We start from the raw sequence: 17,650 nt of genomic DNA on the forward strand, positions 1-17,650 counted from the left end.
ATCTCTCAGATTTCAATAATCAATTTATAACCTACTTTCATTATTATATATCTGTTACACTGAAAAGAAATTTCTAGTAATGCCTTTAAGAAATATCCCCACAGATATATAGAAAAGAGAAGATCATTATAGTAGAATTGCCGACTTTAAAAAGTAATTCTGAATCTGAGATTCTTTTTTGTAATTTATACAGATTTACTTGAGAGTGAGGTTGGCGGTGAGGACAGGTGGGGGGATGGACAGAGCCATACCAAAGTTAGTGAAATATACAAACAGAAATACTTGTAATACAGTTAGATTCTTAATCAGAATTTGATCTTAATCTGGTTTTAAACCAGAATATACTTCAATTTGTTTTAAATCTTTGTTAACCCAATTTCAATTTCAACTGGCTTTACAGATATGTTAAAAATCATTTTAATTATAAATGAAATGACTTAACTGTCATGGTTCCTTGTTTGTTATAAAATAAACAACTATGATATTAGAGAGTTCTTTATTTTGAATATACATAACAGTTCTAAAATTTGACTAATTTTTAGACCTAACTAAAAATGAAATACACGTTACCAACCTTGGCTATTTTCTTGGCTATTTTTAATTTCTGCTTCATAATGTGCTTTTGACATATTAAGTCCTGTATGGAGTGGCTTTAAGAAATTATTCTCAATCTTTCCAAGTTCTGTCCATAATCCAGTCTGTTCAGAAGAATTAATGAAAGAATTAGTTATTTGGTTCAACATTTTTTGATTGCCCACTATTATTAAACACATGTTAAGAGCTCAAGAAACAAAAATAAAATCTGATCCTTGCCTTCCAAGATAGTTTACTATTTAATAACACATTCATGCATACATTTAGTTATTTTATGTGAATACCAATCAAAATAAAATACCAATCAAAACAAAAATGTACTTTGGATACTACACTCATTCCTACACCATCTGGACAGCTCCTGACTTTGAGATGTGTAACATACAAGTTTTATCCGTGAGAAAATTATTTGAGAATAATCCATATGATGAGACACTTCTTTTCCTGTAAAAACCATCCCTACAATGACTACCTTATATATTCCTTCAACTCATGATCTTTCAATTGATAGCCTTGTCACAGATCTAGTTCTAAAGGATTCTTTCCCTTCTCTATTAATGGAAACATTTCTAACACAAAGCTGTTAATGAACTTTCTGGTGATCCATGTAGATAGAAATTTTACCTGCCTAGGACAGCTTAGGGTTATTCTGTCATCCATATTAGAAGTTTTTATTCCAAGAGCATTTCCTCTTATATTACTCAAAGGAGGGGAGTCACAAAGTCTTAATTTTATTAGAAAGGAAGAAAGGGAAATGAGAGGGGAGGGGTGGGTCATGGGGAAGAGAAAGGAGACAGGAGAGAACAAGAGGAGGTAGAAGAAGAGAGAGAAAATTCATTAATTTTATTAAAAGTTTCCAGGGGCTCTTTACAAAGGAAAATAGGTGAAAAAGGGAAACTTAGGAACCCAATTATCCTTAACTAAAAGTGGATCACTTGAAAGCCTATTTTGTATTCAAGTTTTGGTTATTCAGTTCCAAATAGTATCTTTTATCATGTATACAAATATGTCATAAAATAGATTTTATTCATAGTTATATAGAAGTTCTTAAATGTCAATGTGCTAGTTAAAAATGTAGATTTCTGTGCTTTACTCGAAGACTTTGAGTAGATTTGGGGCTGAACCCAGGAATTTGCATTTATGCGCATAAAAGAATACCCAGATGATTTTGATTAGGACCATATGTTAAGATATAATGATCCGGGGTGCCTGGGTGCCTCAGTTGGCTAAGCGTCTGACTTCGGCTCATGTCATGATCTCGTGGTTCTTTAGTTTGAGCCTTGCATTGGGCTCTGTGTGGACAGCTCAGAGCCTGGAGCCTGCTTCAGATTCTGTCTCCCTCTCTTTGCCCCTCCCCCACTCATGCTCTCTCTCACTGTCTCTCTCTAAATCAATAAATAAACACACCAAAAAAAATTAAAAAAAAAAAAAGATACAATGATCCAAGGGGCACCTTCATAGCTCAGTCGCTTAGGCATCTTACTTGGGCTCAGGTCACAAATCTCTCAGGTTTGTGAGTTAGAGCCCCGCATTGAGCTCTGTGCTGACAGCTCAGAGCCTGGAGCCTGGTTTGGAATCTGTGACTCCCCTCTTCTCTCTGCCTCCCCCCCATTCACGTTCTCTCTCTGTGTCTCTCTCAAAAAATAAATAAATGTTAAAAAAAAAAAAAGATACAATGATCCCATCCAGGGGCACCTGGGTGACTTGGTTGACTGAGCATCTGACTCTTGATTTCAGCTCAGGGCATGATCCCAGGGTGGTGGGATTGAGCCCTGCATCAAGCTCTGCACGAAGCATGGAGCTTGCTTATGATTCTCTTTCCCTCTCTCTCTCCCCCACCCGGGTTCATGTCCTCTCTCTCTAAAAAAATAAAATAGCCCTATCCAATGCCAATGAGGAAGTAAATTTTTAATTGAAAATGTTTTTTAATCCTAATTTTAAATAGTCATATGTGGCTACTACCTACTATATTGGACAGTGAAAATCTAGGAGGTCTTTATTAAGACTTTAGTTGTTTTTAATGGCAATTTATTTTAACATACAACACGTTATCATAAAACTCGTAATAAGGCAATAAAAACATGTGGCAAAATTAGGCTACAGCAAATCTGTTGGGCATTCTGTCCAGCTAATTCTACAAATCTTTCATATGATGAACTGTAATTTTAGAAGCATGTAGGAGTGAAGAAGTTGTGGAAATAAGAATATTCTCTCTCTTAAAATTAAGGTTACTAGGTCTTTAAAAAAAATACCACAAAGAAAATCATTTTAAGATTTCTTTTATCTTCAATGTCTAGAAAAAGTAACTTAAGAATTTTAAATAGTTACAATAAGGATAAAGATGTGATGTTCTCACAAATGCTTGCTTTTTTTCCTAAAATTTTTTTTAACATATATTCATTTTTGAGAGATACAGACAGCATGAGCAGGGGAGGGGGAAGAGAGAGGGAGACAGAATCTGAAGCAGGCTCCAGGCTCTGAGCTGTCAGTACAGAGCCCAGCGTGGGGCTCAAACTCACAAACCATGAGGTGATGACCTGAGCTGAAGTCGGACACTTAACAGACTGAACCACCCAGGCACCCAACAAATGCTTGTTTTTAATTTTTACCCAAGTAGACTCACTTAATGTAGTTAAATTCTTTCAGTTGTAAAGCTTACCTATATATTTCAAAATCCACTGGAGTCTATCTCACAAAAGGAAGACTAGGCAGTTCTGACACATAATGCAATTTATTGCCAGAACAGACAGGGACCTGTCAGGAATAATCAGCCATGACACTGAAGAAATAAAGGAAGGAAACAAATAACACCCAGTTTTCCCCTTTCTCCTTATTTGAATATGATTCTTATTTATGAAGTATTGTTTATTCTTAATTACAAAGCATACGATACTTATTTATGAAGTAGTATTGTAGAACTTCTACTGTTTCTAATATTAATACTGTAATAATAAGGAATGTGTGTCACCTGAAGTCCTCTTGCTCAGCAAATAATACACAAGGGATATGTTTCAATAAATGAAAACCCAAAATATGGATTACACAGGATTATATGTATGTGTATATATGCCAGATACAGTTATTTTCCTAAATGAAAAGCATATATGCCTATATTATACAATTCAATTTTTAAAAATTCCCAATTCTTGTAGCCTTTACAATCTCACATTGTTTCCTTTGACCTTGTTTTCATTGTACATATTATAAGCACAAATTATTTAGGACAAAGAATGGACAAGCAGGCAGATGGAAAAGGATATGAGTAGATAGGACAGACGGTGAGGGATAAAATTATTATGGACTGTGTATTAGAATAAATTATTGTAATTTAAAACAACTAACATTTAACATATCGTTAATAAAAACTAGGTTGGAGGTGCCTGGGTGGCTCAGTCAGGTAAGCATGTGACTCTTGATTTTGCCTCAGGTCATGATCTCATGGTCGTGAGATTGAGCCCCACATCAGACTCTGCGCTGACAGTGCGGGAGCTGCTTGGGATTCTCTCTCCCTCTCTCTCTGACCCTTCCCCACTTCCGCTTGTGCATTCTTTCTCTCTCAAAATCAATAAGCTGGTTTTGCCAGTTGAGATGGAGGTTCAACTTAAAAACTGAGAACAAACTGAGGGTTGATGGGGGGTGGGAGGGAGGGGAGGGTGGGTGATGGGTACTGAGGAGGGCACCTTTTGGGATGAGCACTGGGTGTTGTATGGAAACCAATTTGACAATAAATTTCATATATTGAAAAAAAATAAATACACTTAAAAAAAAAGAAGAGATGGAGGTTCAAGAAAAGTTTTGTTGAATCTGAAGTATGGGAGAAGGTGCCTAAAACTTACGAAGAGATAAAGAGAAATGAAATAGGGTGAAGAGGGGAATGACATATGAAAAGAATAAGTCAGCTGACAGCAATCCAGAAGAGCAGGAAAAGAAATGGATGATTATTCAATTATGAATCACTTTGTTTTGTATTTGAATGATCCTCTTAATATCCCTGTATACCTTTCTGACTGCTTTTCAGCTTTTCATCTGGCTAGTTACCCTCTCAGCATGCTTAACTGATCAAAAACAGGTACTGGTAGGAGTCTTTTTGAATAAAACTACCCATAATTCAGCCTCACTAGGGTATCATTTTGATTCTTCCTTAATCAAAACGTATAAAAACTCAGAAGCTGTCATTTTTTGATCAGCCATAGCACACAGATTTACCTGTCATGTATATACATGACCTATTATAACTGCACTTGGGAGAAATACTTCTATGATGAACAAACAGGCTCTTAACCTGCCTCAAAGATAACAGGTTGCCCATCTTGGACTGAGTTTTTTTGCTAATCTCTTTGGTATAATAATTCTTATGGTAACTTGCATGGCAATACTTTGGGATATTTGAATCCCAAGAAATTTTTTTAAACCAGTAAATAATAAAGCAATCTTGTAAACTGGTTGTATCCTTTTCTTCACCATTTAATGGTCAAGCCAAATAAAAGGCATTATCTATGGGCATAATAGCAGATATTGCACAATGCTAAACTGCTCTGTTTTCCCTCTCTAGGCAGAGGCCCATCTGCTGTCCCTGCAGTACAGTGTTCCATACCTAATAAATCTAACACTCGTAATCAAGAAGATATTATTTCTCCCTGACAGTCAAATTAGGTCATCTCTAGGTGTGGCCTTTCATGATCACTAAAAAAGTAAAAACTTATACCATACCCTAAGGACACCCTCCTGAAGCCTCAGGGCCTCCAATGCTGCTGAATATCACTTGTTAGCTTTTCTGTTTTTACCACAAGCTCCTTTAGGAATCAGGATATACTGTGATTCAAAGGTTCTGGCCATTGCCTGGGGTCATGGCTGTCTCTACCACTTACTAGGTATGGGCCCTTCTGCAAGTTAAAGATCCTTCCTAAGCCTATATTATCTTTGAAAAGCTATAAAAAAAAAAAAAAAAAGGCAGAAAAGGACACAGCAAACTTCTGATGACAAGTGTTTTACATTTGATAAAGATTTGGATAAGGGGTGCCTGGGTGGCTCGGTTGAGTGTCTCTTGATTTCAGCTCAGGTCATGATTCCAGGGTTGTGGGACTGAGCCCATCAGGTTCTGCAATGAGTATGAAGCCTGCTTAAGATTCTCTTGCTCTCCCTCTGCCCCTGTCCTCTGCTCTCGCTTTCTCTCTCAAATAAAAAAAAAATAAAAAAAAATTAAAAAAAGACTTGGATTAATCCTATCCGTTTGTTACAACTCAGAGATATTCGCTTAAAATTTGTGCATTTCATTTTATGTAAATGTTATCTCAAAGAAAAACTACAGACAGATATTTAACTCTATTGAAATATATGCTGAAATATGTACGGGCAAGTATGCTCTCTGCATACAGTTTACTATGAAGTGCATAAAAAATAGACTGGTGAATAGATGGTAGAGAGATGGAGACATGATAAAAGTAGAGTAAAATGTTAATGGTAGCATCTTGGTGGTAAGTCGGTGTGATATTGTAAAATTATATTTCACTTTGGTTGTATGTTTGGAAAACTTCACTGCAAGATGTAGGGGAAAAATAAGCACACTGTAGAGAATAAGCACTAGTCAATAATAGCAAGTAACTCTTTCTGGCTGAAGAGGGATAAACAGGTCAAAACCCTGCATCTACTAAATTCAGTCAAGAGGAAAGGAAATTGCTACTTACAAACTTCTCATTCCAAATCATGACTGACTTAAATTTTCTTTAAAACTCTCTTGCATCCTTACATAAAAACCAATTACTTTCATTTCTTTTATTACTTTCTTAAAAAAAACAAAACTAAAACCAGATTAACAACACATGTAATTTAGGTAGTTACAATTTAAATAGAGATGACACATTGTGGGAAAACAACTATTAGAATAGGTAGAAAGAGAGGGGAAGATAAAAAGCAAATCTAATTTTACTGTATGACAAATCTTCCTCAAATAGTTTTGTCTTCATTGAATACCTCTAATGATGCACTATTTAAAGAAAAAAAACAAAACAAAACACTTCCCACACATTATCCAAAAGGTGCTATTAACAGATTTTAGTGCTGAAAATGCTTCAATTAGAGGATATCAAATTATCAGATGATTTTATTTTAGACATCTTAGACTTACAATCATGAACTAGAGGTGGAGGCAACTGAACAAGACACCCAAATATATGCTGGGCTCCAAAAGTTTAGTTAACTTACGACTTGCAACTTACCTACCTGACAGGGCTAAGCAATGCTTACAGCAAGATGGCAAGGGTTAAAAAAGAGAAATTGAAAGGGAAGCTGGATGTGAAGTAGTAAGAGCTCCTAAGAATTCACTTCATGTTTCAGAATTCTTACTGACACGTCTCCCAGCCTTTGTAGCTGGGTAAGATATTAAATATTGGCTTGTGCATTTTGAATATACTCAGTTTAATTTTTAAAAATTTCACTTACTTGATTGTCTTTTTCATTATCTTTGATAACCAAATATCTCAATAAATTTAATGAAGCCATTATCCTGTTAATTAAAAACACATAACTTGTTATTTACAATACAGTATTATATAATCAGCAATTTCAATGAATAAAATAAGTTAAAACCTTGGGTATATTTTTACAATTATATTTGCCATTAGAAACTATTCCCTTTAACACATCTTTTGTAGTAGTAATTATCATTCTTGTTCTTCAAGTTCACAAAATACAACTGTGAAAATTATAAGGGAGCATTGTTATCTTTTAATACTTGAGAGTATCATCTCTTGCATCCTGAATTTTAAGATTCCTTTATAAATGCTTACAACCACTTATCATCCACTGTGTAGACTAAAAGTGAAATTACATGTTCTCTATATAAAAAAAATGATATCCTTGGGGCACCTGGGTGGCTCAGTCAGTTAAGCGTCCAACTTCGGTTCAGGTCATGATCTCACAGTTTGTGGGTTCGAGCCCCCTGTTGGGTTCTGTGCTGACAGCTCAGAGCCTGGAGCCTGCTTTAGATTCTGTGTCTCCCTCTCTCTGTCCCTTCCCCATTCACGCTCTATCTCTCAAAAATAAATAAACATTAAAAATATTGTTTTAATAAAAAAATGATGTCCTAGAAAACAAAACAATATAACCCAAACATGTAAGTCTTTTATGTAAGTTATACTGAAATTCTTAGTTTTCAGTCACCAATGCTTAGAGTTAGTTGCAAATCCTTATGAGCTGTACAATGGAATGCAGGGTACATCATAGGTATAAAATCATACTGTTGGTCATGCTTTTGGAAAGAGGAGTTATTAATTTTGTTTTTACATAGCATCTAATTACTAAAATATGAAAATCTTTATGTAATTTTATGAATTAACCATAACTCATAACAGGAAAATACACCTTATTTGTTTAGGTTTGCTAAGCAGGGGTTTCACATTTTTTTTAATTTACTATGTGAACCTTAGTAATGGTCAACCTTACCTATCTGAATTTTGAAGTAAATCTGTTTCAGCACCCTCTGGGAGAAAGAGTACCAAATCTAGAAGTGAAATCAGCTGTGGTCCTGTAAACCATTTGTTGTCATGTGTTTTCTGAAAAGCAAAAGAAAAATTAGGAAAGATTTTAAGTAATAGTTGGTAAATTCACGTGTTTTTCTAGTACCCTCATACTACAAAAATAAACATTACACATTTAAAATATGTTTCTAAACTTAAATTTTCATTCATTCACACTATTTCTAGACAATGGGAACAAACTGCCAGTTTGAAAACATTGATGCACTCTTTGTTTTCAGTATGAAATTACTGACTATTCATAAACAGATTAGACTTAAGTTTCCATTGATATTTCAGAAGTACAGAGCAAAACAAAATCATATTCTTAGCTCAAAGAATGAATACAATTTAAATGTATAGTTAATAAAATTTCAAAATTCATGTTTTTAAAAAAGAAATAGTAGAAATGGTGAAATATACCCTAATACTAGATATACATTAGTGTATTCCACAAATGAATATATATATCTCACAAAGTAAAAAAGATAATCAACACCTGAGCTATGCTCTTACCTTTAATGACACATCAATTTGATTTTTGATATTTTGAATAATGAAAGCCTCCACACCTGAATGGTTACTTGTATTCAATAAGCACCTTGAAAGCAAAATTACAATACATTTGAATTTATCCTGGACTCTATTATACTTAAACAATGCTGAAAATTTTACAAATTCAAATGGACCATGTGTTATTTCTAAAAATACAAAAATCTGTGAAGACAATTAGCAAGGTGATCAACCAATTGCCAAATTACTTGTTGTGGTTATTGCTCTAACTGGCAAATTCTATTTTCACTGGATCTTTCCAACAAGAAATTTCTATTAAATCAAATATGAATCTTTTGTGAATATAGTTGCAGTGATTTGACATGGCAAAAATGGGCACTAATAACCTAAAATCTCCCAAAATTATTCCCTGTGAAGGTAGACTAGTTGTGTTAGACTAACTTAATTGCAAAAAAAGGAAACAGTATGACTAGCTTAAGAAAGGGGGATTTCTTGGTAGGGACAAGAAATCAGAACAGGAAAACTGGTATTAAGACATAAGCATCAAATTAAAATTTCATAAACCTGGTCTAAGTCTTATTGATAGAAGTAAAGATGGGATTAAGAATGCTAGTGTTGGCCAATTCCAAAAGAAGACTTACTAGCATTTTGACATTGCCCAAATCGGTGTTTAACTCATTTTTACTACCAGGCATGTCAACAGACTAAGGTCTGCAGGCCAAATCCAACCTGTTGCCTGTTTTGTTTTATTGGAATATATTCACCTCCACTACAAAGGCAAAGCTGAATAGTTGCAACAGAGACTGAGTGATGCATAAAGCCTGTATTTGCTATTTGGCCCTTTACAGCTGCTCTTTAACTCAGAGAGTTGCTAGAATCTTTTCCTTTTCAAACAGCACTATTAATAATCTCTACTTTTAACTTAAAAGTGAATAGCCTATCCAAGTTATAACTTCAGAGCAATTAATTTCAACAGTGAATAATGGAGATTACTGACGTGTAAAGTTCCATCAGGAGACTTATCAATCTCTAATCTCTCTCTAGTCTATTTTAATTTTAGACTATTTCAATTAGTTGAGCTGAAATACTATTATTCATATGAGTCCATAATATTTAACTAACCCTTCTCTACCCATAGGGATAAGAGAATTTATTATAATATGGTTTCCAAGTACAGTAGATTACATGTAAAACATATTGAAATACTGTAGCCTGGAATAATTAAATGGTATTAATTTGGTTTTTAATCAACTACAACCATTCTTGACAACCGTTCTTGATACATACCTAAATAACGTATATTTGCCTTGTGAATCCAACTTGTTAATATACAGCTGAAGCATAGCTAAACTCTTTTTCCTCTAGAATCAAACAAATAATATTGTTACATAAACTGAATGAAGATTACAGTTGACTTTTCAACACAAGGAATTTGAAATGTGCAGGTCCACTTACAGTGGATTTTTTCTGGCATATAGTTCTGTAAATGTACTTTCCTTATGATTTTTTTTCCTATGAATTTTTAAATAACATTTTCTTTTCTCTAGCTTAGTTTATTGCACGCATATAGTATATAATGTAACATACAAACTATATGTTAATCAACTGTTTATGTTATCAGTAAGGCTTCTGGTCACTAGGAGGCATTATGGAGTCAAAAGTTATACCTGGCTTTTTGACTAACGCAGGGGGATGGCGCCACTAATCCCTGCATAGTTCAAGAGTCAGCTGTAAATTATTCAAGAAAATTTCTCATTGTAAAGGGGCACCTGGGTGGCTCAGTCAGCTGAGCATCCAACTCTTGATTTCAGCTCAGGTCATGATCCCCAGGGTTGTGGGACTGAACCCCACATTGAGCTCTGTGCTGAGCTTGGATCCTGTTTAAGATTCTCATTCATTCATATTCCCTCTCTCTCTCCCCCACCCCCCTCTGCCCCTCCTCCCTGCTCCAGCACACAGCCCAGCTCACTCTCTCTCCCTCTCAAAAAAAAAAAAAAAAAAAAAAAAATCTTCACTCTAACTCATTATTTATTTCCAAAACATTTACATACCAATGTCTCAATGGGGCAAAGCGTCATTACTTTGACTAGGCCCTGGAAATAAAAACAAAACAAACAAAAACCACCATTCAGATGATAATAGATTATATTGACAATAAACAACTATATTATCAATGGATACTAAAATTTCAGAGAAGGGAAGGTAGGAGATTTAAAAATTAAGTAAATTTTTCTCTGAGCCTTTCGTTCCACTGTTACATCTGAGGAAGCAAAGTACAATCTGTTTTGTAAGTAATGTTGAATGGGGATGTATAAATTTAGAAGTGTAATTTACAATTATGTCTAGGGTGGCAAAAAATGAAACCAGACATGGAAAATATAATCCATTCATTAAAAACAATCATTGTTAATATACTAATATCCATGTTTTCCTATTTAAATAGTAGAAAAACAGGTTTCTTCGTTAACATCTAAAGACCCACCTGGCTATGATAACTAACAGATAGTACTAAGCAAAATAAATCATAGGAGAGAAAAAATGTCTTTCTAGTAATGAGTCAATGCATGCCTTGATGGAGTCCTTAGGACTTGAGTTATGAGAAAAGTAAAGGAGCTTCATTTTTAAGGTCCCTACAGAAACAAAGTGTTTAAGAAGAAAATTACGTTTTTCCACCAGATGCTACACTATCAACTATGGTAGCCACTGGTCACATATAGCTATTTACGTTTAAATTAATTTAAATTAAATAAAATTTAAAATTCGGTTCCTTAACTCTAGCTACATTTCAAGTGTTCAATGTGGCTACTGGCTTTAATACTGTATCATACATAGCTAGAACACTTCCACCATCAGAGCAAGTTTTCTTGGACACATGGCACTAGAGTTTTCAAAGGATATGGAGAAGGAAGTAGGAGAGGAGTCTGAAAAGACCTTTACTTAATTTTAGAATAGGAAAGGGGCTATTTCAGGATCAGAATACACATTTAACTGACCTGAGGTACAGTAAGAAAGCTCTTGATTTCTAAGTACTGGTGAAGTAAACTGTTGTCCTCTATTCTCAATAAACCATTCTCCAACAGATCCTATGGAGATACATATATACCAAAGTCAACAGCTGTATTTGTGCAACGACTGTGTGTAAATTACAATGGGTGCAAACAAATCTTACCACTCCTTTGGAGAAAACAGACTCTTCTGTTCTGGAAGAGAATATTAAAATTTATCAACATGACTTTCTAAACTGTTTTAGAATGATTCTTCATTTTAGGAAAAATAAAGCAAAAATTGAAATTAAAAGACTTTCAAAATATATATCATTAAGGAAAAATTCTATTGAAGAACTTAGTCAAAATTCTTAATCCACGTATGATCGGTCTTTTGACTTGGCTATTGACATCCAAATCCAACCCAAATCCACCCACTCAGGGCTTACTTCCTAGTATAACAAATCAACAGATCTTCGACAGTAAGTGCTAAGAAACCAATTATACATAATATGATATTATGTATTCCAGTTGATTAATCTGTAAAATCTTTTCAATTCTTTTTATACAAAAATAATAATTAAATGCTTTCCATTTGTGATCATATTTTTTTCAAGGTATATAATCTTTGTTAATTAAGTATTTAAGCTCTGTGGCAAAAAATATTATTTAAGGCCCAGGTTTTTATTCTAACCATGCAAGGAGTTAAAAGTGTTGTTTTTGTTTAATGACTAAATAGTCTGGAAATCTTAAGAATACAGAACGTAAGATTTAAATCAATACATATTCTCATTGTATGAATAAAATAGAGACTAAAAAGAATGTAAAACCATTAAGACATACATAATACAGTAAATTTACAGAGTTAAAAACTGCTTGTGCCAGGAGACCCTTGGAAATTCCTGCCTTGTAGGCCGAGGCTTTGGACATTTGCCATGTTACAAATCTTCCTTCACCTGGGAAGAGATGGGATTGATAAACTGTCACTAATGTTCCTATAGGATACTACTGAAAGGTCCTGACTGATCGCAAGAGATAATTTAAACATGTTACAAGGAAAGAACACAAAGCATATAGAGTTTTGCAAAATGCTTAAATATGTCTGAAAAAATTACACATATTTGTTACTCTGTAATTTTTTTCAAAGAGAAAGACCTACATTCTTAATGCCTCAAGTAGAAGTTGTTGAATACAATCACTGTTAATAATCTGAGATATAAAAAGGTGGGGTCAAGACACCTCCTTCCTTTTAATGCAGTTCACATTGTGTCTATGAAGCAAAAACATGGATGAATTTCTTTTATTAACCACCTCGCTTAGATGGAGAAGGCTGCAGTGGGACAGAGGTGTTTTAACTTACCAACTTTTGAAATAAGGGGAGAAACATCAGAAGCAGATGACTGGAAACTCCCTTAGAAGCTAATATTTTAATATTTAAAAGAGATTTCTGTTGCAAAACCTCTTTGACTCATTTTTGTTTCATATTTACATCACTGTTTTATAAAATAACCAATTAATTAATTAGGGTCTGGCAAAGAGAAGGTAGTCTCCCCCACTTTTAACAAGAGCTACTTTAACACTATTTAATTCTGAGATGCCATCTAAATGATCTTACCTTTGCAAAAAGACTTCAATGTGCCCCATATTAAATTGCAATAGGTACGATGGGCTAAAACAGACAACATATATATGTATGTATATATCACCCACACATTTTTTAGAAATTTTGTATACATCAATACTGTTAAAGGTTAAATTGTGTCCCCCTCAAAAAAGAAATGTTAGAATCCTAACCTCCAGAACTTCAGCATATGACTTTATTTGGAGACAGGGCCTTGTTTTTTCTTTTTAATTGGGATGGGCAAGGGCGACAACAGGAACCCCCCCCCCCCCCCCACCTGTGAGGTCATTCCTGTGAACCCGAATCCAGTACAATAGGTGTTCTTATAATAAAGGGAAATGTGGACAGAGACATACACAGAGAGGATGCTATATGAACATAAAGCCAGATTGGAGTGACACATCTACAAGCCAAGGAACATCAAGGATTGCCAGCAAACCACCGTCACCAAGTGGAGAGGCATGGAACAGATTCTCCCTCACAGCCCTCTGAAGGGACCGATACTGCCCATACCTTGACTTGGATTTCCATCCTACAGAACTATGACAAAATACATTTCTGTTATTTTAAAGCTATCCAGTTTGTGGTGTTTTATTATGACAGCCTTCACAAACTAATATACATACCTAAGTCATTATGATGGTAGTGTGATTAAGAGTATAGGCTCTAGGGACGCCTGGGTGGCTCAGTCGGTTAAGCATCCGACTCTTGATTTTGGCTCAAGTCAGTCATGATTGCATAGTGGTGAGATCAAGCTCCACATCAGCTCTGTGATGGGGATGGAGCCTGCTTAAGATTCTCTCTCCCTTTCCCTCTGCCCCTCTCCTGGGGCTTTCTTTCTCTCTCTCTCTCAAGTAAGTATAGGCTCTGGGGGAAGACAAAACTGTTTGAATCCACCTATTCCACTAATTAGTTGTATGATATTAAGTGGTATCTTAACTTGTCTAAGCCTGTTATTTTCATTTGTAAAATGAGAATACTCTATTTCATAGTATTATAAAGATTCGATAATGCATATAAAGCTATTGGCATGTTTAATACATGATGAACATGCAAGTGGTAGCCATTATTGCAGTATTTACACAGAAATATATCCCCAGGTACATTCATAAGTAAATATATAAATGTACACAAAGAAATACAACTATCATCTGCAAGACAAATACATAATCATTATTATGGATATTAAAGTCCAAGAGGTGTTATGTTATAAAATTATGTATCTTAAAAATAATTTGATAAACTTTATGGGAAAAGAAGGGCAAGGTCAAGATAATTACAACAGGAAGATGTGACTGAAATTGGGTGATTAGTGAAGGCTTTCCTCATAAAGCGACATTTAAGGTTAAAGATGTTTGTTCTAAGCATATACAAAGGCCCTATAGCAGAAAGGTTTGTGACACATTTGAATAAAAAAACAAAAAAAGGTCTATGTTATTGGAGCATAGTAAACAAGAGAAAAAGTGGTAGAAGGTGAATCAGGGCAATCAAGCAGAGATCAGATAATGTATAAGCTTGTCTTATGTAAAGACTTTTAGACTTTAGAACAATAAAAAGCCAGTGAAGGGTTTACATTAAGGGACTACTCTTAAAGCTTCACTTTCTGTGTTGAAAATGAGTTGGATTAAAAGGGATTGAGGTTGGATATATAAATAACCACTCAGGACTACAAGAGTAATCCAGTTAAAAGATGATGGCATTTTAGATACCCACCCTTCCACCATGGGTAAATGAGCAGTTCCCTCTCTTACAGTACAGGGCGATCCCCAAAGCTTCAAAACCAAGCCCAGTTTCACACTCTTAAAAAAATTTTTATTTAAGTAATCTGTACACCCAACATGGAGCTCTTGAACTCACAACCCCAAGATCAAGAGTCAGATGCTCTTCCAATTGAGCCAGCCAGGCACTCCCAGTTTCACACTTTGACTCTTGTCCCCACCATTATGTCTATTTCAATTCTCACCCCCCGCCACCACCTTTCACTATTGGGAGTACTATTGGCTTAAACAGATTATAGAGTATATAATAATAGAAATAGTTCTTGTTTAGGGGCACCTTGGTGGCTCAGTTGGCTAAGTGTCTGACTCCTGATTTCAGCTCAGGTCATGCATGATCTTACTGTTCATGGAATCAAGCCCCACAACAGGCTCTGTGCTGACAGTGTGGAGCCTGTTTGGGATTTTCACTCTCCCCCCCCCATCCATCTCTGCCCCTCCGCCACTCACACTTTCTCAGAATAAATATTTAAAAAAATAGCTTTTGTTTATACTTCATTTAAAGTATTAGTATAATAATAAGTATGCTGGAAATTAGATATATGAGTTCGATACTCCTTTTACAATTACACGAATAAATCAAACACTAACTCCTACCTTAAGACCATTGGAAGCTGATCGATACTGATGCCCTGTACAAATACTAGATAGGCCAGAGAAGCCATAGAGTCTGCTAACTGTTTGTCTTCTTCTTCCTCAAATTCAAGATAATCCCATGTCTTCTTTTTCCTTCCATGATTAAAAATCATTTTGGGGAAAGGATGTCCAATTGCTGATAAGAAACCCTGTTGAAATGGATAAAAAAAAGTAAGCTACAGCAGACAGACTCTAGTATGCTCTTCTCACCCTCCCGTGCCATATTCACATCCTGTATAATCCTCACCCCTTGAGTGTGAGTGAGACCTGTTGGACTTGCTTCAACCTAACAGAATATGGCAAGATACCACCCCATGATTAGATTTTGTTATGACAAGAAGTGAAAGGATTTTTTGCAGATGTACCTAAGGTTCCAAATCAGTTGATTGGGGGTTATTAGAAAGGTGACTATCTCTGGTGGGCCTGAATTAATCAGGTAGAAGTCTTTAAAAAAGGGTCCAGTCCAGTCTGGGGCACCTGGGTGGCTCAGTTGGTTAAGTGTCTGACTCTTGGTTTCAGCTCAGGTCATGGTCTCCCAGCTTCATGGGTTCGAGCCCCACATCAGGCTCTGCACTGGCAATGAGGAGACTGCTTGGGGATTCTCTCTTTCTCCTCTCTCTCTGTGCCCACCCCCCCAACTTGCACTGTCTCTTGTCTCTCTCAAAATAAATAAACTTTATTTAAAAAAAATAAAAAAGGGTCCAGTCCCTCCTTGAGAGTCAGAAACTCACCGCTGGAGGCATTAAAGAACTAAGCTTCCATGTTTTGAGAGGGTCTATGGAGAGGGCTGTCTGTAGGAACAACCTCTAGGAACTGAAAGTGGTTCCTGACCAAATAGCCAACAGGAAAATGGGGACCTCAATCTATAGCTTCAAGGAGATAAATTTGCCAACAACCTAAGGGAAATGAGTGGGAAGATGAGAAAGTTCTGGAGACAGATGGTGGTAATGGTTGCATGACAACGTGAATGTATTTAATGCCACTGAAATGCACTCTTAAAAATGATTTTTAAAATAGTAAATTTTATGTTATGTATATTTTATCACAATTTTTTTTTAAAGTGCCTAAGGTATTTGAAAGCAATCTAAAAAATGTGAGACATACAAATACCATGAAATGATAGTAAACTAACTACTTAGAAGAAGATTACTCTAGGAACAGTGCTCCAGTGACCACTTTGAGGCTTTGGAAACTGGTGATATCTCATATCACAAGGGTTCTTGTGTCATAAGAGAAAGAGGATCATGAGTGGACAGGACTACAGTTTTACCTTTTTTTTTAAGGAGGTAAGAATAGAGAAAAAAAAGACACTCAGGAAACATAAAGCCACTCCTATGCCTCTTATATTATTCCTAACTACAGTATACTAGAAAGCATCTGACCTTCAGAATCCAATGGAATTACCACCTATTAGCTATCAGATACTGGACAAGTTACATAACTTCTCTAAAGCCTCAGTTTCTTTACCTAGAAAATGATATAATTCCTGTGTCAAATATCTATTGAGAACATCTACAAAAAAAATATGAGGAGAGCCTGAGTGGCTCAGTCAGTTAAGCATCCGACTCTCAATTTCAGCTCAGGTCATGATCTCTTGGTTCGTGAGGTCAAGCCCTGTGCTGGGCTCTGCACTGGGCTCCACGCTGGGCATGGAGCCTGCTTGGGATTCTCTCCCTCCTTCTCCCTCTGCCCCTCCCCTGCATAAGCTCGCACGCTCTCCCTTTCAAAAAGTATAAAAAAGTCATAACATACTATATAAGTCAAAAGGGAATGTCAAGAACAGCTAAATCAGAATACTGACTTTCCACATATTCACTCATTTATTTAATAAATATTTGAGTATCAGGCACTGGGCCTGACATTGTAGGGAATAATAAAGTCAAATAAGACTTTTCCAGCCTTCAAGGAAGTAAAATCTGCTGATCCCAGATGGCTCCATTAGTCATTTCAGAACACAAAAAAGAACCAGGGGAAATCATCCACAGTCACAAGAGACTGCTATTCAGCTACCAGATG

General features: G+C 35.5%; 1 protein-coding gene across 1 annotated transcript in view; it reads right to left on the reverse strand.

Annotated features, from left to right (window-relative positions):
• The window catches only part of GLMN (glomulin, FKBP associated protein), a 34,905-nt gene that overhangs the window by 784 nt on the left and 16,471 nt on the right, over positions 1-17,650 (reverse strand). Inside the window, exons 8-17 of the mRNA XM_042952816.1 lie at positions 15,596-15,783; positions 13,218-13,271; positions 11,788-11,818; positions 11,612-11,701; positions 10,670-10,711; positions 9,906-9,979; positions 8,622-8,706; positions 8,035-8,144; positions 7,033-7,096; positions 575-698 (exon numbers count right to left, since the gene is read on the reverse strand). Of these exons, the coding sequence (XP_042808750.1) occupies positions 575-698; positions 7,033-7,096; positions 8,035-8,144; positions 8,622-8,706; positions 9,906-9,979; positions 10,670-10,711; positions 11,612-11,701; positions 11,788-11,818; positions 13,218-13,271; positions 15,596-15,783 (862 nt within the window). The remainder of the gene's footprint in view (positions 1-574; positions 699-7,032; positions 7,097-8,034; positions 8,145-8,621; positions 8,707-9,905; positions 9,980-10,669; positions 10,712-11,611; positions 11,702-11,787; positions 11,819-13,217; positions 13,272-15,595; positions 15,784-17,650) is intronic.

The sequence above is a fragment of the Panthera leo genome, chromosome C1 (genome assembly GCF_018350215.1).
Source record: "Panthera leo isolate Ple1 chromosome C1, P.leo_Ple1_pat1.1, whole genome shotgun sequence".
Lineage (NCBI taxonomy): Eukaryota > Metazoa > Chordata > Mammalia > Carnivora > Felidae > Panthera > Panthera leo.